Source organism: Cydia amplana, chromosome 4, assembly GCF_948474715.1.
Source record: "Cydia amplana chromosome 4, ilCydAmpl1.1, whole genome shotgun sequence".
Classification (NCBI taxonomy): domain Eukaryota; kingdom Metazoa; phylum Arthropoda; class Insecta; order Lepidoptera; family Tortricidae; genus Cydia; species Cydia amplana.
Genome location: NC_086072.1, coordinates 10,742,038 through 10,764,927, shown reverse-complemented (window position 1 = coordinate 10,764,927; position 22,890 = coordinate 10,742,038). Strand labels below are relative to the sequence as shown.

The following is a 22,890-nucleotide window of genomic DNA, read 5'->3' as shown; positions in this document are numbered from 1 at the left end:
GCAACACTTTTTTAACAAGGAATTAAGGAAAACTGAACATCTAACATAGCAACATTTCAGGCCTAGGGTATAAATACCTCTGAGCCGAGCGTGGCGTGCCTCAAAGCAAAATGGCTACTACAAATGACTCCGTAGCGCCTGTGCGCCAAGTACGGAAAGTACAATTCGGTATTATTTCACCGGATGAAATTGTAAGTTGTGTTTTTAAGAATACAAATGGTGACGATTTTTTTTTAGTTTACGCATGTGTTGTAATTGAAAATTAATACAAGATGTCATCGTTTTATAGTTTTTAACTGCATTTTCCTTATAGCGGGAAAAGTTTTGGGCTACTTTCTATAAATTTAAATACATACGTTACAGTTGTTTAATAATGAATTATATACATTCTTCAAAACCTATTATTATGTAGCGTTTTCTGCATAATAGAATAGGTGTTCATGATTTGCTATGAAGTATTGCACAATTTAAGGCAATATTGAGAAATGTATTTTTTTATAAACTTTGGTACTATTTGTCATAAAATGAAAGAATTATAAATAGAATTAAACAAATAAACCTATACAATTTCTGTAACAAATATTGAATGACAAAAGAATAAAATGAGACCATTTGTATTCTTTAACATGTTTTTAACATTACAGGCCGCGTTATCGGATTATCCGATACTTAGGTACGATAAGTTAAGTGGTAACTAAGGGAGCGTTCAATATTACGTAACGAATTTGGGGGGGGGAACTTGTAAAACGTTACGATGCGTTACAGGGGAGGGAGGGGGGTTTGAACTACGCGTTACGTGACATTGTTTTTTTACCCTTCAGAACTATTCGCCACTTTACGGTACTTTACGCCACATAATTGTGGCCTTTAGGTAAAAAGGCCAAGTGCGAGTCGGACTCGCCCATGAAGGGTTCCGTATTTAGGGGATTTATGACGTATTAAAAAAAAACTACTTACTAGATCTTGTTCAAACCAATTTTCGGTGGAAGTTTGCATGGTAATGTGCATCATATATTTTTTTAGTTTTATCATTCTCTTATTTTAGAAGTTACAGGGGGGGGGGGAACACACATTTTACCGTTTTGGAAGTGTCTCTCGCGCAAACTATTCAGTTTAGAAAAAAATGATATTAGAAACCTCAATATCATTTTTGAAGACCTATCCATAGATATCCCACACGTATGGGGTTGATGAAAAAAAATGTTTGAGTTTCAGTTCTAAGTATGGGGAACCCCCAAAAAAACTTTATTTTTTCTATTTTTGTGTGAAAATCTTAATGCGGTTCACAGAATACATCTACTTACCAAGTTTCAACAGTATAGTTCTTATAGTTTCGGAAAAAAGTGGCTGTGACATACGGACGGACAGACGGACAGACAGACAGACATGACGAATCTATAAGGGTTCCGTTTTTTGCCATTTGGCTACGGAACCCTAAAAATGGCCACTTGGTGGTTACGTAACGTTTTACTAGGGGGAGGGGGGTACAGAAAAACGTTACGGCGCGTTACATGGGGGGGAACGGGGGTCAAAAATGTCCAAAAATTGCGTTACGTAGTACTTGAACGCTCCCTAAAGAGGCGCCTTTGTTGGCGTTGTCTAACAGGACATACATATACAGACTGATGTTCTGATAGGTACTTCTGATATCTATTCCAAATATCCCTTTTAATTTTTAATGGCATATGATTATATATTTGTAAGCAAATCGGGTTATGCAGTAGTTTCCTGTCCAAATAAAATACCTAAATCTCAAAGATTTATTTATTTATTTATTTGTTATTAATGTTGTGGATGTAAACTGACAAGATTAAAAAAAATGGATATTAATTTTTTTGAAGGTACATTTTAGTGTATTATTATTTATTAAGCAGTCATATGTATTATGTTGTACGTAAACTGTAATAAATGAATCTATTGGTTAAATTTGTCTTATTTTTTATGGTTTTCCCAAATAGGTACGTCACTTCACATTGTTTGAATCATTACTGTATGCTCATTATTTTCTAGACTACCTATTTTCAAAGCGGAGTGCAAATATCATGCAAATATTTTAAAAGATATGCGGTTGTAATTATAATAAAACTATAAAATATGGTAAATTGTTTGTCTGCCTACGTGGACACTTCAACTATAAGAACAGTTTATAAAATCACGTTTAATATTTATGAAACAGCCAAATTTTTTATCGTGATTTCGGCAGTGGTCCCATATTTAAAGTTACTAGTTAAAATTTTACCCTGTAATGTTCCTTTGATTTGGAAATATTTCCGGGATAAGAAAATTTCCAGCCACACATCACTAATAGTTACGAGTAGTACTTAGTAGCTTGTAATTGTAAATTGTATTAATTGTAACAGTATGATAGCCAACTTAGCCAAATACACCGCTGCTGTGGTAAACCAGAATTTCATAGCATAAGTATTATTTAAGGTAAAGTAAAATACATTTTTTAATAGATGTACGAGTAAGTACCTAATGTAATAAATATTTTATGTAAAAATTTCAAATAATTCGAATTTAATAACTATAAAGTTGTAAGTAGGTATAGTGTGGAAATAATAAATGGGCCCTGGAGGGAAAGTGCCTTAAAACCTAAACCTCTTGAATGGTTAGGTCATTTTACTCAAAGGAAACATTCTTTTATTTTTTTAAAGAAACAAAACAGCATTCAAAGATTTTTAAATTAGCTTGTCTCGCCCGGAAATCGAACCGACTTAAAATTCAAAAAATACAAAATTATTAGTAAACGCTACTAATAGTCCGTGTAAGTTGAGAAGTCAATTCTGACAGCTATGAATTGACCCTTTTATGTATTTACGAAGCTAAGATGTACATTTTTTACTGATAGCATTAGTTTCATATATATAAGCAGGGGCGTATTTACCCTAGGGCCATCCGAGCCATGGCCCAGGGCGCCAACCCTCAGGGGCGGCATGGGGCGGCATAGCGGATTGCATTTTGTTTTTCTTCCTTGACTTCTGGGGCGGCGAAACGTATTGGCCCGGGGCGCCAAATTTCAAAATACGCCCCTGTATATAAGGGTCAATAATCCATAAGTGTCAAACTTGACTTCTTACCGGCCAGAGACTGTAGCCGAATCTAATATACTTACTTTACTCTTTGAGCCGAATTCTAGGTTTTTGACGGTATACAGAGTTGGTTACCAAACGGTATATAAATTATAAAGTGTAATATCTGGGAGACCGAGCTTTGCTCGGAAAAAATAACTCAAACTCAAAAATGAGCGTTTTCCCAGAGATAAAGAGCTAGCTAGATCGATATTTCGCCCCCGAAAACCCCCATATACCAAATTTCATCGAAATCGTTAGAGCCGTTTCCGAGATCCCCGGATAAATAAATAAACAAGAATTGCTCATTTAAAGGTATTAGATAGATAGATAGATTAGATTATACAAATTATAATATTTGCGTTGAAATCAATAACCGAATATTTTTATGATTTGTTATTTTTTCAGCGACGTATGTCAGTCACAGAAGGTGGTATACGCTTCTGTGTAACTACGGAGGATGGCAAGCCCAAGCTAGGTGGACTAATGGACCCGAGGCAGGGCGTGATTGACAGATATTCCAGGTGCCAAACATGTGCCGGAAACATGGCAGAATGTCCTGGGCACTTTGGGCACATTGATCTAGTTAAACCAGTTTATCACATTGGTTTCATAACGAAAACTATTAAAATATTACGATGTGTTTGTTTCTATTGCTCCAAGCTCCTAGTGAATCCGGTAAGAAGAATACTTTTAAAAATAAAAATAAATAATCATAATAAGTAGGTACTTAAGTTCTGCTTATGATTTTTAGTCAAACCCGAAAATTAAAGAAGCTGTAATGAAAACAAAAGGGCAATCTCGTAAGAGATTGACTTTGGTGTATGACTTGTGCAAGGGAAAAAATATTTGTGAGGGTGGTGAAATTATTGATATTGAGAAGGTGGAAGAGGAAACTAAGAATGTGCCTGGTCATGGAGGTTGTGGCCACTACCAGCCCGCTATAAAACGGGTTGGCTTGGACATCTTAGCGGAATGGAAACATGTCAATGAAGACACACAGGAAAAAAAGACAACGATAACTGCTGAAAGAGCATTGGAAATTCTTAAACATATTACAGGTGTGATTTTTCATTTCCTCTAACTCCACTACTCGATAAGAATATCAGCAATAGTTAGGTATTTATTGAACCGATAGTTTTTGGAGGGTGCAAAGACTGCAAAGGAATCTTGAGAACGGCAGAAATATAATTTAATTCTCAAAGTTATACTTCTAAAGTTTGCTTTGATCGAATATCAATATACCTAGTATACCTACATTTAAAAGTGTCTTAAGATACAGTCGGCAAGGTTAATTCTTGCATAATACTGCATACAAGAGAGCAGGAGGGCGCTTAACTATAATTATTATGACTCTGCCGACTGTATTTTCTTGCTGATATAAAGCATCTAGAATTGGCTACTTTCCTACTAGTCAAATCAGCTTCTTTTTTAGAACTGTCAAAACGATTTTCTAATATGGAATTTATATGAAAACGTGTGTAGTGACGTCACAGTCAACTCACCTACTTTTTATATTTCAATTGAATTGATTAAATAGAAATAGTATTTAAAGATAACTGCTATCTATGTTTTTCTAATAATTATCTGGTACTTTATTTCGTGCACGGTGTGAAATAATTTATTTTTCACCTCAGCAGCTCGAACAAGGGTACTTTGATTCTTAAAAACAGTGAGCAAAATGCGATTTTGCTCACTGAGTGAGACAAAATGACATTCAAGTGACCTTTATAGTCAAATGTCATTTCAACATGCGGGGTCTAATACAAGTTCGAAATACTTGGGTTCTATTATCTCTGTCCCTTTCACACTGTTAGCAAAAAGAAACAGACAAAAAAAATTAAAACGACATTCAACGGTATATTCACGGTTTATAATAGACCCCCGAAAAACTTCAAACCGCATCGTTCCAAACCACGTACGAGTATGAATTCTTAATAATTAATTAATAAAAATAAAGTTTAAGATTTGATAAAAACTGATAAAATACTATATTTTAGGTATTTTATTGTACAATTAAAATAATGAACTCCAAAAATACAGATCATCACGCAAAATTAATTATTTTACTTTTAAGAATTTCTATCATAGTTGACAAATAGTTACGTATCCGCAATTCGGACCGTTTCTTACAAAAGAATTTTTTTACAAAAAAAAGTTGTCGATTGAAGTGTCAGTTGATGTTTGTTATTTCCATATTATTTTACTGAAATTTATTATTACGTTTTGTTTTTGTGTAATTAAACTTAATTGTTTGTATATCTTAAGAAAACATGAGTGCAGGTATTAAGTGATGAAGAAGGATTACATTTTTCAAGTTGTCTAATAGGTATGTTCTCACTGCTCAGGTGAAAAATGTTGTGTACTACACGAGATCAAAGTTATTTACATCTCGTGCGCTTTTGAGTCCCTTACTACGCTCAAGATTCTAAATTAGATTCACTCGCTACGCTCGTGCATCTATTATAGAATCTTTCGCTTGCACGGGACTCAAAATAAGCACTCGAAGAAATATCAAACTTTGATCTCTTGTTGTACAAATAACTATTAAGTAGAGGAAAGTACCCAATTATATATTTTTATTTAGATGAGGAGGCCTTCATTTTGGGCATGGATCCTAAATATGCAAGACCTGATTGGATGATAGTCACTGTATTACCCGTCCCGCCACTCTCAGTGCGGCCAGCAGTGGTAATGTTTGGAACAGCTAAGAACCAGGACGATGTGACACACAAATTGGCAGATATAATAAAATCAAACAATGAGCTGATGAAAAATCAACAAAATGGAGCAGCAACTCATATTATAACTAACAATATAAAGATATTGCAATTCCATGTAGCGACTTTAGTGGATAATGATAAACCTTGGATGCCAAAGTAAGTTTATATTAACTACGTTGTGACATATACGTAGATACGTATATCAAGATAAATGAAGTCAACTGACATAGGTACCTACCTGTACGGCTACCATCAGTTTGTCACTGACATAAACGCCGTCGAGAACGTAATTTGCTTTCTATACATCTCGCTCGTACTCGCATCTCGCATATTAGTGCAAACGAGATGTATAGAAAGTAAATTACGTTGTCGATAGCGTAAATGTCAGTTTTGACACTGTCAGTGACTCATGGTACGTGCTCTGTACAGTATGACAAATACACGCATTTTGTTTGTAACCCACATAATAAATAAATAGTATTATCTTTACAAAATAAATACATACATATTTAAAATTACCTACTACACTTAGTCACACATTAATTACCTCATCGTTAGTAATCAGTAACTTCGTGCCCAATGGGACTTTCCGACGGCAGCGTCTCACAAGTTACCTATTTGACGGACTTCCTCTAAACGATATTGAATTCCAATTGTGTAGTGAAATCTGACGGGTAAATTGTGGCCTCAAAATAAATTGTGGCCTCAAAAAGAAGCTGGACATGTTTAAATATCCGTCACGTAATAAAATATAACAGCGCTTAGAATAACGGGATTTGTGGATTTTATATTGCCGTAAGAAGTAATACACTTGTAATTTTAAATATAATATGTATTTTTTATCAGAGCTATGCAGAAATCTGGAAAACCACTGAAAGCTATCAAGGCACGCTTGTCTGGAAAAGAAGGGAGAATAAGAGGAAATTTGATGGGAAAACGTGTGGATTTCTCAGCACGTACTGTCATTACACCCGACCCCAACTTACGTATTGACCAAGTAGGAGTACCAAAATCTATTGCACAGAATTTGACTTTCCCGGAGTTAGTAACACCATTCAACATTGATAAAATGCAAGAATTAGTACGGCGTGGCCCGTCACAATACCCGGGGGCTAAGTACATAGTCCGTGACAATGGAGATAGGATAGATTTGCGGTTCCATCCCAAACCATCAGACTTACATTTACAATTTGGATACAAAGTGGAACGCCATCTGAGAGACGACGATTTGGTTATCTTCAATAGGCAGCCCACATTGCACAAAATGAGTATGATGGGGCACAGGGTAAAAGTATTGCCATGGTCAACGTTCCGGATGAATTTGAGTTGTACTTCTCCATATAATGCAGACTTTGACGGGGATGAAATGAACTTGCATGTGCCTCAATCAATGGAGACAAGAGCCGAAGTAGAGAATATCCACATAACACCTAGACAAATAATTACTGCACAATCTAACAAACCCGTCATGGGAATAGTACAAGATACACTAACTGCCGTCAGAAAAATGACCAAGAGAGACGTGTTCTTAACAAAAGAACAGTTAATGAACCTTGTTATGTTTTTACCTATTTGGGATGGTAAAATACCAAAACCTTGCATTTTAAAACCACAAGCACTTTGGTCCGGTAAACAATTATTTACATTGATAATTCCTGGAAAACTCAATATGATGGCCATGCATTCTGACGAAGATAACGGAACCGACAAATGGATTTCGCCTGGTGATACAAAAGTAGTGGTAGAAAATGGAGAACTACTTACGGGAATATTATGCAAAAAGTCTCTGGGCGCTTCAGCTGGCTCCCTGCTTCATATTTGCGTGTTGGAACTCGGACATGAAATTGCTGGTCAATTTTACGGCAATATTCAAACAGTCATCGACAATTGGCTTCTGATTGAAGGTCACTCTATAGGTATTGAAGATACAATTGCTGATCCTAAAACGTACAGAGAAATTCAACAAGCTATTGTTCGAGCTAAAGATGATGTTGTAGAGATAACACAAAAAGCACATAATATGGAATTGGAGCCTACTCCTGGCAATACGCTGAAACAATCTTTCGAAAATAAAGTTAACGGTATTCTAAATGACGCACGTGACAAGACTGGTAGAACAGCAATGAAATCACTGACTGAATACAATAACCTCAAAGCTATGGTCATATCGGGATCAAAAGGTTCGAGTCTAAATATTTCGCAAGTGATTGCCTGTGTAGGACAACAAAATGTTGAAGGCAAACGTATTCCATTTGGCTTCCGGAAAAGAACCTTACCACACTTCATTAAGGATGATTATGGCCCCGAATCAAGAGGATTTGTAGAAAATTCGTATCTTGCTGGTTTAACTCCTTCAGAATTCTATTTTCATGCTATGGGCGGCCGTGAAGGTCTTATTGATACTGCCGTAAAGACTGCTGATACAGGTTATATACAGCGTCGACTTATAAAGGCTATGGAATCTATAATGGTACATTATGATGGGACCGTACGTAACTCTGTTGGTCAAGTAATTCAACTAAGATATGGCGAAGATGGCTTAGCTGGAGAAAAGGTGGAATCACAGAACTTACCTACCATTAAACTTTCAAACAAGGCATTCGAGCGCAAGTTCAAGTTTGATATTTCAAACGAAGAATATTTATCAAGCGTATTCAACGACAATATTCGAAAAGAAGTTATGGAATCTGATTATGTTATTTCTGAAATTGAAAGTGAATGGGACCAACTTAATAAGGACAGACATATATTGCGTCAAATGTTCCGTAGTGGGGATTCTAAAGTAGTACTGCCATGCAATTTGAAAAGAATGATTTGTAACGTTCAACAAATCTTCCATATAAACCAAAAAATGCCGACCGATCTGAGCCCTAGCAAAGTCATTCGAGGAGTCAAGGACCTTTTGAAGAAATGCGTTATTGTAGTTGGAGATGACAATATTTCAAAACAAGCGAATGAAAATGCCACCTTGTTGTTTCAATGCTTAGTAAGATCAACACTTTGTACAAAGGTAATTGCTGAAGAACTCCGTTTGACAAGTGAGGCTTTTGATTGGTTGATTGGAGAAATTGAGACTCGTTTTCAACAGGCTCAAGTTGACCCCGGAGAGATGGTGGGGGCACTTGCTGCACTATCTCTTGGAGAGCCTGCTACACAGATGACATTGAATACTTTTCATTTTGCTGGAGTCTCGTCTAAAAACGTTACTCTTGGTGTGCCAAGGCTTAATGAACTGATCAATGTTTCAAAGAAACCGAAGGCACCTTCGCTGACAGTGTTCTTAGCTGGTGGTGCAGCAAGAGATGCTGACAAAGCTAAAGACGTACTTTCTAGACTGGAACACACTACACTACGTAAAATAACTGCGAACACTGCCATTTTCTACAATCCTGATCCTCTGAATACAGTTATTCCCGAAGACCAAGAATTCGTAACTGCTTACTACGAGATGCCAGATTTTGATCCAACAAAAATATCGCCTTGGCTTTTACGTATTCAATTGGATCGTAAGCGAATGACCGACAAGAACCTAACCATGGAACAGATCGCAGAAAAAATTAACGCTGAATTTGGGGGTGATTTGATTTGCATCTTCAACGATGATAACGCTGAAAAGCATGTATTGCGCATAAGAGTTATCAATAACGACGTAAGCACATCCGAGAATAATGAAGAAGAAAATTCAGATAAAATGGAAGATGATATATTTTTAAGATATATTGAGTCCAATATCTTATCTGATATGACCCTTCGAGGTATAGAATCTATTGAGAAAGTGTACATGCACTTACCTCAGACTGATGCGAAGAAAAGAGTTATTATTAATGAACAAGGTGAATTTAACGCGCTTTCGGAATGGTTACTAGAAACCGATGGCACTTCATTACTTAACGTTCTCTCGCAACAAGGAGTGGATCCAATTAGGACATACAGCAACGATATTTGTGAAGTATTCCAAGTTCTGGGTATTGAGGCTGTACGTAAATGTTTGGAAAAGGAAATTAAAGCAGTCTTGGAGTTTTATGGTCTATATGTGAATTACCGGCATCTTTCGTTGCTTTGCGATGTTATGACGGCTAAAGGTCATCTTATGGCTGTCACACGCCACGGCATCAACAGGCAGGACACTGGTGCTCTCATGAGATGTTCCTTTGAAGAAACGGGGGACATCTTGTTTGACGCTGCTGGTTATGCTGAAGTCGATCCTATGAAAGGTGTCTCTGAAAATATAATCATGGGCCAATTGCCAAGAATAGGCACAGGTAAGATCTGGTGTAACTGCGGCGACATGTTATGATATTGGGGAGATCAAAATTTTACACTAAAGCGATTTTTCGTTTTCAGGTTGCTTTGATTTGGTACTAGACGACACGAAATGTAAACGTGCTAAACCCATGGGTGGTCTTGGATCGGGTATAGGTTTCGGAGTCGGGTCTATGTATTTTGACGAAAAAACGCCACATATGGCAACACCGACGACACCGTGGACTACTCAGACCTCGCCAGAATATTGTAAGTTCTTTTTTGCCATTGTGTATTTTAACGTCTTTATAAACATTTGTTTCTGATCAGGTTTTTATTATTAAATGTTATCCGTATTCACAGATGGAAGTAACATGACACCCGGAGGCCCGTGCTTCTCACCAAGTATCCAGCCAGATACTTCAAATATATCTCCTGCTTACAGCGCGTGGTCACCCCAAATCGGTTCAAGTGGATACTTAGCGTTGACATCTCCCGCTGAGACATCTAATTGTTACTCTCCGTCTACCCATCTAAATTCAGCTATGTCATCTCATCGGACCTTGGATTCAGCCCATTACCTACAATATTCCCCGTCATCGCCGAATTACTTTCCGGCTATGCCAGGCTACTCCCCAGCGTCACCCGAGTACCCAGCCACTTCACCTTTCTATTCTCTGTCAACACCTAGCTATTCGCCAAACTCGCCGAGCTATTCTCCTACAAGCCCGGCTTATTCTATCACTTATCCGAGCTACTCACCGACTTCACCTAGTTATTCCCCATCAAGTCCTTCATATTCTCCAACAAGTCCCGCATACACATCTGCCTTTCTCGCCAATTCATCACCCAGTTATTCTCCGACTAGCCCTGCATATAGTCCCTCGTCTCCCACTTTTTGCCCGAGCATAACAGCAAAATTACCTGCATATTCTCCTACAAGCCCCACCTACTCTCCTTCAAACTCTGATTACTCTCCCTTTAACCCTGTTTACTCACCAACAAGTGCCGGTTACTCTCCAAAAAGTCCTACTTATTCTCCTTCAAGTCCTACATACTCTACAACAAACCCTGCTTATTCTCCAACCAGCCCATCTTACTCTCCTACAAGTTCGTCTTATTTCTCAACATCCTCGTAAACTGCATATTCTCCAACGTCTCCATCTTATTCGCCATCGACGCCTAATTATTCAGCGTCATTAATAGATTATACTTCGTTAACAATGTCTTTTATTGACACGAGCCCTGCACATTCCCCGATCAGTGCAACGTATTCGCCAGGTAGTTCAGAAAACTCTCCCAATGGACACACAGGGGACAGTGAACGTGCTTATACTTGAGGAAAAAATACATATAACTCTGGTGACTAGGTATTTAATGTGCTGGTGTAGGTGTTTAAGGTTTAGAAGATAGGTATAGACACATGTAATTCGTAGGCACAAACTACTACGTATGTCAGTACGTGTAAGTAGGTATTATAGTTTGGCCCAGGACTCATTTCAAACATATAGAGAATTTGTCTTTGTCTTCCGCTAGTACTAGCACCCAAAAAAAAGGAATGAGTATTATTTTCCTGGTTCTTACTGACTGACAAGTTGTGTTTGCCAGACTATTATAAATAAATATCTGGGTGACCGAGCTTCGCTCGGAAAACATATAAAAACTCGAAAATGCGCGTTTTCTCAGAGATAAGACCTAGCTAGATCGATTTTTCGCCCCCAAAAACCCCCGTATAGCAAATTTCATCGAAATCGTTAGAGCCGTTTTCGAGATCCCTGAAATATATATATATATATATATATATATATATATATTTAAATAAATAAATAAACAAGAATTGCTCGTTTAAAGGTATTATTAGATTAGATAGATAAACTTCTATGCTAGAGTTATTTGACTGAACTGAGGGTCTATCGCGAAACACGAGAAACGAAATTTTGTTATCTGCTTCTCTATCATTCTTGCATATTCGAGCGATAGGTCGATACGCAGATAACGAAATTTATATTTTCGTGTTTCGCGGTAGACCCTCTGACTGTGTCTATGTACAAAAGTAAATTTTACAGTTAATCCCGCTGTTGCTTATGACGAGGTGTAGTGAGCGCGAGTATGTGAACGCAGAAACGGAACACTGGCCATTACATTAAAATGTCAATTACATTAAACGAAAATAATAACTACCTAATATATATTAAGTGGTATCCAGAAGAGACAATTTTTCGCCAATCTGATGAAATTCTCCGATCGAATCAGCAGGTGCGGACACATAAATGCCAATTTTCATAGTAATTATCTATGGAATGAATTTTCCTGATCAAATTAACTGATTTGATCAGTCATGTCTGAATACCACTTTATACTACTCTTTGCAACCTAAGTAGGCAATTACTTAATATGTAATTTGTTATTCGAACTGATAATTATTTAATTAAGTAATAAACTTTTTTAATCTTACATGCAGTTTTATTTAGTGAACTCTAATATTTATTGTCTTTTCCATTGACCACCATTGACTTGTTTTTCTAGTCAGTTCCATCCACCACCTCATTTTTTATAATTGAATAATATTGGCGAAAATCCTTTCCTGACCGAACTCTTATTAAGGCTGCGATTTTTTTATACTATTCTTTGGTGTTTTTTTGCTTAAACTTGGCAGGGCACGACCATGCCCGCACCCCACAGCCTGTACAGGTTTTCCTCAACTTTATGAACTTGCTTCGAATATTTACTTTGTATTTACAATTAAGCTTAATTAATTATGCATTGAAGAACTGCCTATTTCTTCCCATTAATTAATTTACCACATCAAATTATACGTAAAATCGGGTCGGTTAATGTGCATGTGCATGTTTAACCACGAATTATTAAGGCCCCAGTACACAATGGGCCATCGCCGGCCACTCCAAGGGACGCATTTATCCAAATCTTGTCAGTAAATAGGAACAAAAAAAACTATACTCATCCTTTTCTTTTGGGTGCTAGTACTAGTGTAAGACAAAGATAGTATGATTCTCTCTGTCTATGTTTGAAATCAAACAGACCTTTGACACACTATAACTAACAACTACCACCATAATGGGATATTTTTTTTACTGTGGCAACATTTGTGAAAATCGTACCAAAAAAAATTGCTAAAGTCATGTCATAAGTCAGAGCCATTCAAAATGGCTACCACGAATGACTCAAAGGCGCCCGTGCGCCAAGTAAAAAGGGTACAGTTTGGTATAATTTCACCAGATGAAATAGTAAGTTATGAATACAGTGTTATTTTAAGTTCCCTTTCTAATAACAATAAAATAAAGTTACGGTGTAGTGGCTGGATTTGTATATTAGACACATGCCTTCACGGGTCACGCAGTTGCGCTTGTATTGTGGTGTTATCTGTTTGCCTTGTTCAAGACAAGTCTATTTGTTTATCACGGTCATAATTTTAGTGACCTTTCGTTTTTGTGATAACTATTATAATTATTATATTGTGTTAAAGGATAATTAATGATTATTGTGAAATACGTGTAATGCTGTGCTATGTATATCAAGTATGTAAACACTTTTTTAGCGTCGTATGTCAGTCACGGAAGGGGGTATCCGCTTCCCCGAAACCATGGAAGGCGGAAGACCTAAGCTTGGGGGCCTTATGGATCCTCGACAAGGGGTGATCGACAGAAGCTCTCGATGCCAGACGTGTGCTGGCAACATGACAGAATGCCCTGGACACTTTGGCCATATTGATCTAGCCAAACCAGTATTTCATATTGGTTTCATAACAAAAACTATAAAAGTATTAAGATGTGTTTGTTTTTACTGCTCAAAACTGCTTGTCAGTCCGGTAAGTTATCCATTTTATATTGATTTAAACTTCACGATTTTCACTCACATTGGTATTTATTTTCCTCCTAGTCAAATCAGCTTCTTTTTTAGAACTGTCAAAACGATTTGCTAATATGGAATTTATATGGAACATTACACAGTGACGACACGGTCAACTCACCTACTTTTTATATTTCTATCTGATTTATTAAATAGAACTTTTGTATAAAAATAACTGCTATCTATGTTTTTCTAGTAATTATCTGATGCTTTATTTCATGCATGGTGTAAAATAATTTATTTTATATACAGTCAAATACCCTATTTCGATTTTAATAAAAAATAAAAACATTTTGTCAGTAGTGCTGGGTAAGAATAATCACCCTATTTTTTTATTCCAGACAAATCCAAAGATAAAGGAAGTTGTAATGAAGTCAAAAGGACAACCTCGTAAAAGATTAACATATGTGTACGACTTATGTAAGGGCAAAAATATTTGTGAGGGTGGAGAAGACATGGATTTGGGGAAAGAAGGAGAGGAGGCTAAAAAAGGCTCTGGCCACGGAGGTTGTGGTCATTACCAGCCTTCGATCAGGAGACAGGGACTTGACCTTTCTGCTGAATGGAAACATGTCAATGAAGACTCCCAAGAGAAAAAGATCATAATTACGGCAGAAAGAGTTTGGGAAATTTTAAAACACATTACTGGTGAGGATTGAGTTAGATGCCACTTGGTGGACAGTTTTTTTTTATTGATTATATTCCATGCATGTTTTTAATAATGAATGAGTAGATAAAAGGGTTTGATCTTATCTTTGTCTACTAACTTTCATCATCAAGACTGATTTATTTTCCTGTTTGATCCTTTTGCAAGACAGAAGATATATATGTTTGTCAGTTTTGCATTTTCACATTTCGCTACAATTTTCAATGTAATTTTTATTGTATTTTCATGTAATGGAAAATTTAAAAGCAATGAAATGTGATAAAGGATACCTGTTACAGAAAATAAGTTATTGATCCATTTATACACAAACATAAGTACATTGTTTTGGTAATGACTGCTTTATTTCTAGATGAGGAGTCCTTTATTCTGGGAATGGATCCTAAATTCGCCAGACCAGATTGGATGATTGTCACAGTTCTACCTGTACCTCCATTGTCAGTGCGGCCAGCTGTGGTCATGTTTGGGGCTGCCAAGAATCAAGATGATTTGACACACAAACTGGCTGACATCATCAAAGCAAACAATGAATTACAAAGGAATGAACAGTCGGGTGCTGCAGCTCATGTTCTCGCTGACAACATTAGAATGCTTCAGTTCCATGTGGCCACTTTTGTTGATAATGACATGCCTGGTATGCCAAAGTAAGTTAGTCAATCATTTTCAGTTTTGTAATTTTAGTGAACTAAGTTTTAACCCTCAAAAGTAAGGTCTTAAGTAATCTCTAGGGCTATCAATATGTTTGTACATTAATTGGTAAACATATTTCTAATATTTCATAGTATATTTATGTATTGGTTTGGTTCCTTTTCAGAGCTATGCAAAAATCGGGAAAACCACTTAAAGCAATCAAAGCGCGACTGAAGGGCAAAGAAGGAAGGATCCGAGGAAATCTCATGGGAAAACGTGTTGATTTCTCAGCACGTACTGTCATTACTCCAGATCCGAACTTGCGTATTGATCAAGTAGGAGTACCCAGATCTATTGCTCAAAACTTGACATTCCCAGAGTTAGTAACACCATTCAATATAGACAGAATGCAGGAGCTTGTACGGCGAGGCAATGCTCAATACCCAGGGGCCAAGTATATTGTTCGCGACAATGGAGAAAGGATAGACTTGAGATTTCACCCAAAACCATCAGATTTGCATTTACAATATGGATACAAAGTGGAACGCCATCTGAGAGATGATGACTTGGTTATCTTCAATCGTCAGCCAACACTACACAAAATGAGTATGATGGGCCACAGAGTAAAAGTACTGCCATGGTCAACTTTTCGTATGAATTTGAGTTGTACTTCTCCTTACAACGCCGATTTTGACGGAGACGAAATGAACTTGCACGTGCCTCAGTCCATGGAGACTCGCGCTGAGGTAGAAAATATTCACATAACACCCAGACAGATTATTACTCCACAAGCTAACAAACCCGTCATGGGTATTGTGCAGGACACTCTTACTGCGGTTCGAAAAATGACTAAGAGAGATGTGTTCTTGACCAAAGAACAGGTCATGAACCTTCTGATGTTCTTACCGACTTGGGATGGTAAAATTCCTCAGCCTTGCATTTTGAAACCCCAGCCACTGTGGACTGGAAAGCAAATATTTACCCTGATCATCCCAGGTAACGTAAACATGATTCGCACACATTCCACACATCCTGATGAAGAAGATGATGGGCCTTACAAATGGATTTCTCCCGGAGACACTAAAGTAGTAGTAGAGCATGGAGAGCTCCTCATGGGAATATTGTGTAAAAAGTCACTTGGTGCCTCTGCTGGTTCTCTTCTTCACATTTGCATGTTGGAGCTGGGCCACGAGACTGCTGGCCGATTTTATGGTAATATTCAAACTGTGATCAACAACTGGCTGTTGCTGGAAGGCCATTCCATTGGTATTGGAGACACTATTGCCGATCCGCAAACATATCAAGAAATTCAGAGAGCTATAGTTAAAGCCAAGGATGATGTAATAGAGGTCATTCAAAAAGCTCACAATATGGAGTTGGAGCCTACGCCTGGTAATACTCTCAGGCAGACATTCGAAAATCAAGTGAATCGTATTCTAAATGACGCTCGTGATAAAACTGGTGGATCAGCTAAGAAATCACTGACTGAGTACAATAACCTCAAAGCTATGGTGGTATCAGGTTCCAAGGGTTCCAACATTAACATTTCCCAGGTTATTGCTTGTGTGGGACAACAAAACGTTGAAGGTAAACGTATTCCATTCGGTTTTCGAAAGAGAACTCTGCCACACTTCATCAAAGACGATTATGGTCCTGAGTCCAGAGGTTTTGTAGAAAATTCATACCTTGCCGGCCTTACTCCTTCAGAGTTCTACTTCCACGCCATGGGAGGTCGTGAAGGTCTTATTGATACTGCCGTAAAGACTGCTGAAACTGGTTATATCCAACGTCGTCTCATAAAGGCTATGGAGTCTGTAATGGTTCACTACGATGGAACCGTGCGTAACTCTGTCGGACAGCTTATCCAGTTGAGATACGGCGAGGACGGCCTCGCTGGAGAAACTGTAGAGTTCCAAAATCTACCAACTGTGAAACTGTCTAACAAGGCATTTGAAAAGAAATTCAAATTTGACCCTTCAAATGAACGTTACCTAAAGAGGATATTCAATGAAGAAATTATTAAAGAGCTCACGGAATCCGGATATGTTATTGCCGATCTTGAAAGCGAATGGGAACAACTGAACAAGGACAGAGAAGTGTTGCGTCAAATCTTCCCCAGTGGAGAATCTAAAGTTGTACTCCCATGCAACTTTAAGAGAATGATCTGGAATGTTCAAAAGATTTTCCATATAAACAAACGAATGCCGACAGACCTGAGTCCCATCAAAGTTATACAGGGAGTCAAGGACCTTTTGAAAAAGTGTGTCATTGTAGCTGGCGAAGATCGCTTATCCGTACAAGCTAATGAGAATGCCACTCTGTTGTTCCAATGTCTAGTGAGATCTACTCTTTGCACGAAGTTTGTTGCTGAAGAATACAGATTGTCAAGTGAAGCTTTCGAATGGTTGATTGGAGAAATTGAGACTCGCTTCCAACAGGCTCAAGTGAACCCTGGAGAAATGGTGGGTGCCCTGGCCGCGCAATCTCTCGGAGAACCTGCCACGCAGATGACACTGAACACTTTCCATTTTGCTGGTGTGTCATCCAAAAACGTAACCCTTGGTGTGCCACGTCTGAAGGAAATTATCAACATTTCCAAGAAACCAAAGGCGCCTTCTCTAACCGTGTTTCTAACAGGCGGTGCGGCTCGAGATGCTGAGAAAGCTAAGAATGTGCTTTGCAGGCTGGAACACACGACGTTGCGTAAAGTGACCGCTAATACAGCTATTTATTATGATCCTGATCCTCAAAATACTGTTATTGCTGAAGATCAAGAATTCGTAAATGTCTACTATGAAATGCCTGACTTCGATCCGACAAAGATTTCGCCCTGGCTTCTTCGTATAGAGTTGGATCGTAAGAGGATGACAGACAAGAAACTTACCATGGAACAGATCGCAGAGAAGATTAACGCCGGATTTGGAGACGACTTGAATTGTATCTTCAACGACGACAACGCGGAAAAACTTGTATTGCGTATCAGAATCATGAATAACGAAGAAAGCAAATTCCAAGACAACGATGAAGAGACTGTAGATAAAATGGAAGACGACATGTTCTTGCGTTGTATCGAAGCCAATATGTTGTCAGACATGACTCTACAGGGCATAGAAGCTATCGCTAAAGTATACATGCACTTGCCTCAAACGGAGGCGAAGAAACGCATCATTATCACTGAACAGGGAGAGTTTAAGGCTATTGCCGAATGGTTATTGGAAACTGACGGTACTTCTCTTATGAAAGTATTGTCCGAGAGAGACGTCGATCCGATCAGGACGTTCAGTAACGACATTTGCGAAATATTCCAAGTGTTGGGTATCGAGGCTGTGCGTAAATCAGTAGAAAAGGAAATGAATGCTGTGCTGCAGTTCTACGGTCTATACGTGAACTACCGGCATCTGGCGTTGCTTTGTGACGTCATGACGGCTAAAGGTCACCTCATGGCCATCACCCGTCACGGTATCAACAGACAGGACACTGGTGCGCTCATGAGGTGCTCCTTCGAGGAAACGGTGGACGTGCTGCTGGACGCGGCCAGTCATGCTGAAGTGGATCCTATGAGAGGCGTGTCGGAAAATATTATCATGGGACAGTTACCAAGAATGGGCACAGGTGAGATTCAATAACACATTGCTATTATATTTTAATAACCACAGAGTTCAAATAAAAAAAATCCAGAAAAAGAATAACTTTTTTTGTTGTTTTTCGAAAAGTCTTGTTTGAATCAGCATTATAGTTTTTTCCTTTATTAGTTTGTATCTCTTCTATTTTATAAGCAGAGATCGGACAAATTTGCGACATTGCTCGCAATAAAGTGGACATGACTCCAAAATTGATTAAATAATTAATGATTTAATTAATTTCTTACCTGAGGTTTAATTTTGATTCCTAATCAATAAAAAACAAAGATTTCTTATAATGTAAATTTATTAAAAAAATTAATCAGTATGTTTTCCAAATTTTCTGTAGGTACTCATTTTTTTATATCAATAATATATTTAAGTGCTATTTATTGACGAGGGAACAAAATTAAATCTCAAATAAAAAATTAATTAAAATAATTAAATGATTAATTATTTAATCAATTTCGGAGTCTTGTCCACATTACTGCGAGCAATGACGCCCATCTGTCCGATCTCTGTTTATAAGCCAAGGCTGCAGTCGTAAACAACACGTTTTCAATTTTTAATACTTAAATTAATGTAAATTTATTATTTCCAGGTTGTTTCGATCTACTCCTCGACGCCGAAAAATGCAAGCACGGCATGGAAATGGGAGGTCTCGGCGTCGGCATGGGCGTCGGCGGCGGCATGTACTTCGGCGTGGGCACGCCGTCCATGACGCCGCTCATGACGCCCTGGTCCACGCAGAACACGCCGGGCTATGGCAGCAGTGTCTGGTCTCCTGGTCAAGGTATGTGTTGTAGATATTGAAATAATGCTTTGATTTAATCCCTAACGCCGGGCTATTTGCTTTGAGTAGGATTTAAACCCGCAATCTTAACCACATTGCCACTATTACATAGGTATAAGTTAAATTACTTACTATTAAGTACAGACATTTCTTTTTGCTAACGTTGAACTTATGCTGGCCGTTATGTGGTAATTGCTACGAAAGTACGAATGCGCTTACAGTAGGAATAATATCTTACTGCGTCGCTAACACATTGTCAATCAATAATAATTATCAATTGTTCTTTTCTTTTGTATCTTTTTACTGAGGTGTGCCAATAAAGAGTATTCTATGTTATTGATATATGAAATTGTATTCCAGTTGGGAGCATCATGACCCCCGGCGGCCCGTCCTTCTCGCCGTCCGGCGCGTCGGACGCGTCGGGCCTGTCGCCCGCCTACAGCGCCTGGTCGCCGCAGCCCGGCTCGCCCGGCTCGCCCGGCCCGCCGCTCTCGCCGTACGCGTCCCCGGCCGGCGCCTCCCCGTCCTACTCCCCCACCAGCCCCGTGTACGCGGCCGCCTCTCCGAGCCTCACCCCGGCCTCCCCGCACTACTCGCCCACCAGCCCGTCCTACTCGCCGACCTCGCCCAACTACTCGCCCACTTCACCGATGTACTCGCCGGCCTCGCCGAGCTACTCGCCCACGTCGCCCGGCTACTCGCCGACCTCGCCGTCGTACTCGCCCACGTCGCCCAGCTACTCGCCGACGTCGCCGAGCTATTCCCCGACCAGCCCGGCTTATTCTCCCACGTCCCCGAGCTACTCGCCCACTTCGCCCAGTTACTCGCCGACGAGTCCTTCCTACTCGCCTACGAGTCCGTCGTACTCGCCGACGAGTCCCGCGTATTCGCCCGCCTCACCGGGTTACTCGCCGTCGTCGCCGAGCTACTCGCCGACCAGCCCCGTTTACAGTCCCGCGTCACCGAGCTATTCTCCATCGTCGCCGAATTACACGCCGACTTCCCCCGCTTATTCTCCGACGAGCCCGTCGTACTCTCCCACTTCTCCGGCGTATTCACCTACTTCGCCCAGCTATTCGCCGTCGTCGCCTAAATATTCTCCGACTTCGCCGAACTACTCGCCGACGTCCCCGTCGGTTGCGGGCGGCAGTCCGACATATTCGCCGACCAGCCCGCAATACTCGCCGACGAGTCCTCAGTACTCGCCGGCCAGCCCGGCTTACTCGCCTTCGTCGCCCCAACACCCGGGCAGCACGCGTTACTCGCCGTCCTCGCCGAACTATTCCCCGTCTTCACCGAACTACTCGCCGTCGTCGCCGGGCTACTCGCCCTCCTCGACCAAGTACTCGCCGACGTCGCCCACGTACACCCCTACCTCGCCCAATTACTCTCCCTCGTCCCCTGCCTACTCTCCTTCTTCCGCCGGTCCGACCTCCTACTCCCCGACTTCACCAAACTACTCGCCGACTTCACCGTCGTATAACGAAGATGACGATTAGGTTATAAGTACTCATAATTATTGTTATTGATTTATAATACATTTCGGTAAAACAAATTTCCTGTTTTCAAAATACAATTTTTAATTCATACATTGTATTTGCAATTTGCATCGCTTAAAAGCTTTGCTGAAAAGTATTTAAGAAATATTAAATTAGGCTAAGAAAGAATGACTGTTTTCAATGTAAGGAATAATAAAGTTTGTGTTACATAATGTTAGTAAATAAAATGTCAAAAATGACACTGAGTTTTATTTGGGAATGGAAAAGAAAGCAAATAGTATCAGTTTTCGCTCGTAAAAATTTATTAAAACAACATGGATATAAAAGTAATGAGTGGACAAGATATTTTACAGTAAGTGCGTAAGTATAGTTAGCGCTATAGGCCGAGTTACAAATAACTTATGCCATAGATTCATTCCAGCTCAAAACCAGGATCTTACAAGCCTATATCGGGATTTTGATTTAACGATGATACTTGCTCATTTCTCAGCTTTAACAGTATCCTAATTAAACATCTCTAATGATAAAAACAAAAACTTCTTCAGAAACATCTATTATAACGCTAATATGATTGTCTTACTTTAAAGGAGACCCCAGTCGATATACATTTTTACCCAACTAGGTATGTTTATGTTTACATTATTTCTAATTATATTCAGAAATTATAACAGTAAATATATGGCTTTTCATCTCTCGGAAAGCTCTTAACTAAATAGGTAAGCAACAAAATTTGTTAGTTTGTCTAAGATAATATATTTTAAGAGAATTAACTCGTAATATAATGAGCATAGCATTTAACGAAAGAAAATTGTACATTTAATGATAAAATTTCTTAAGACTATGATTTAAATTACCGCGATATTACCTCTTCCCTAATTACATGTCAAAATACAAACTTATGTCGAAACAGTATTGTGCTTTTACGCTAGGTAAACTTCGAACACAGCCATTTTAATTTCTATTAATTTATTGTAATACCCTATTATAATCTTATTTGAGCTAATAGCTAAGTAAGTATGAACTAAGTGCTTTATTGTTTACCTAATAAACTTCCGGCTCCTAATTCGTTTTGAAGCTCTAGATTGACATTGATGGACTGTTAAGAATGCCCACTGCGGCAAATGGCCCGCTCGCAAGTAGGTATTTAAAACCAAGTGAGTTCAATTATTAGGTATGTATACGCACTTACGCAGCGTAGGTAACGTGTAGCTAATTATCCACCTTTTCATACAATACAAGGCTTATCAAACCCATATAGCTACCACAGCTACACGCCCATCATACGCCGCAGATAGCTTTTGCGGCTTTAATCTAGGTACCCACTCTTCTGCACGTTGCGGCTAAGTAGGCATTCAAGTTTGTTATTCCCATGGATACCTAAGGAGGCAGGACGTAACACGAAAGCTTGCTCGTAAGAGAACGGGCAGCGTTGCCCACAACAATTATCTTGTTAAGAAAATCTTATCTAAAACATACTGTTAAAGCAAATACATACATAATAACTTTCTTTGTCTAAATGATTAAGCTAGTTAATTATTTAACCAAATTGATTGACTGCCAATTAACATACATTTTTTTTAATAAAATTATAGTCGTTAAGGTATGCAGATTACCTACCTATTGGAAGCATGTGTAAGTAGGTACCTAAAAATATATGTTCTATTACTGTCATTGTCAATAATAATACCTATAAGCCTGGAGCGCCTTAAAATATAAGTATAGGTACTTATTTAATACTTAATTATTATTTTAAAGGAAGAAGTAAGTTGCTTTGGAAGTTT

General features: G+C 38.8%; 3 protein-coding genes across 3 annotated transcripts in view; all 3 read left to right on the top strand.

The window, feature by feature from the left end:
- Window positions 1-22,890, top strand: part of LOC134663259 (potential E3 ubiquitin-protein ligase ariadne-2) — a 295,209-nt gene that overhangs the window by 11,849 nt on the left and 260,470 nt on the right. The gene's annotated exons all lie outside the window — the stretch shown is intronic.
- Window positions 111-11,407, top strand: LOC134663246 (DNA-directed RNA polymerase II subunit RPB1-like). The gene is made up of 7 exons (XM_063519647.1): window positions 111-191; window positions 3,480-3,749; window positions 3,826-4,132; window positions 5,659-5,950; window positions 6,641-10,056; window positions 10,139-10,306; window positions 10,400-11,407. Exons 1-7 carry the CDS (start codon window positions 111-113, stop codon window positions 11,173-11,175), a joined length of 5,310 nt encoding a protein of 1,769 aa, XP_063375717.1. The 3' UTR covers window positions 11,176-11,407.
- On the top strand, window positions 13,181-21,345 carry LOC134663241 (DNA-directed RNA polymerase II subunit RPB1). The gene is made up of 7 exons (XM_063519640.1): window positions 13,181-13,281; window positions 13,593-13,862; window positions 14,245-14,551; window positions 14,920-15,211; window positions 15,382-18,809; window positions 19,419-19,610; window positions 19,971-21,345. Exons 1-7 carry the CDS (start codon window positions 13,201-13,203, stop codon window positions 21,107-21,109), a joined length of 5,709 nt encoding a protein of 1,902 aa, XP_063375710.1. The 5' UTR covers window positions 13,181-13,200; the 3' UTR covers window positions 21,110-21,345.

Excerpts from the sequence above, each read along its gene's own strand:
- LOC134663246 (XM_063519647.1), top strand. The coding sequence starts at position 111 with ATGGCTACTACAAATGACTCCGTAGCGCCTGTGCGCCAAGTACGGAAA. Across the intron at positions 4,133-5,658 it reads AATTCTTAAACATATTACAG|ATGAGGAGGCCTTCATTTTG; the intron begins GTGTGATTTTTC and ends ATTTTTATTTAG. Across the intron at positions 10,057-10,138 it reads ATTGCCAAGAATAGGCACAG|GTTGCTTTGATTTGGTACTA; the intron begins GTAAGATCTGGT and ends TTTCGTTTTCAG.
- LOC134663241 (XM_063519640.1), top strand. The coding sequence starts at position 13,201 with ATGGCTACCACGAATGACTCAAAGGCGCCCGTGCGCCAAGTAAAAAGG. Across the intron at positions 13,282-13,592 it reads TAATTTCACCAGATGAAATA|CGTCGTATGTCAGTCACGGA; the intron begins GTAAGTTATGAA and ends ACACTTTTTTAG. Across the intron at positions 15,212-15,381 it reads GACATGCCTGGTATGCCAAA|AGCTATGCAAAAATCGGGAA; the intron begins GTAAGTTAGTCA and ends GTTCCTTTTCAG.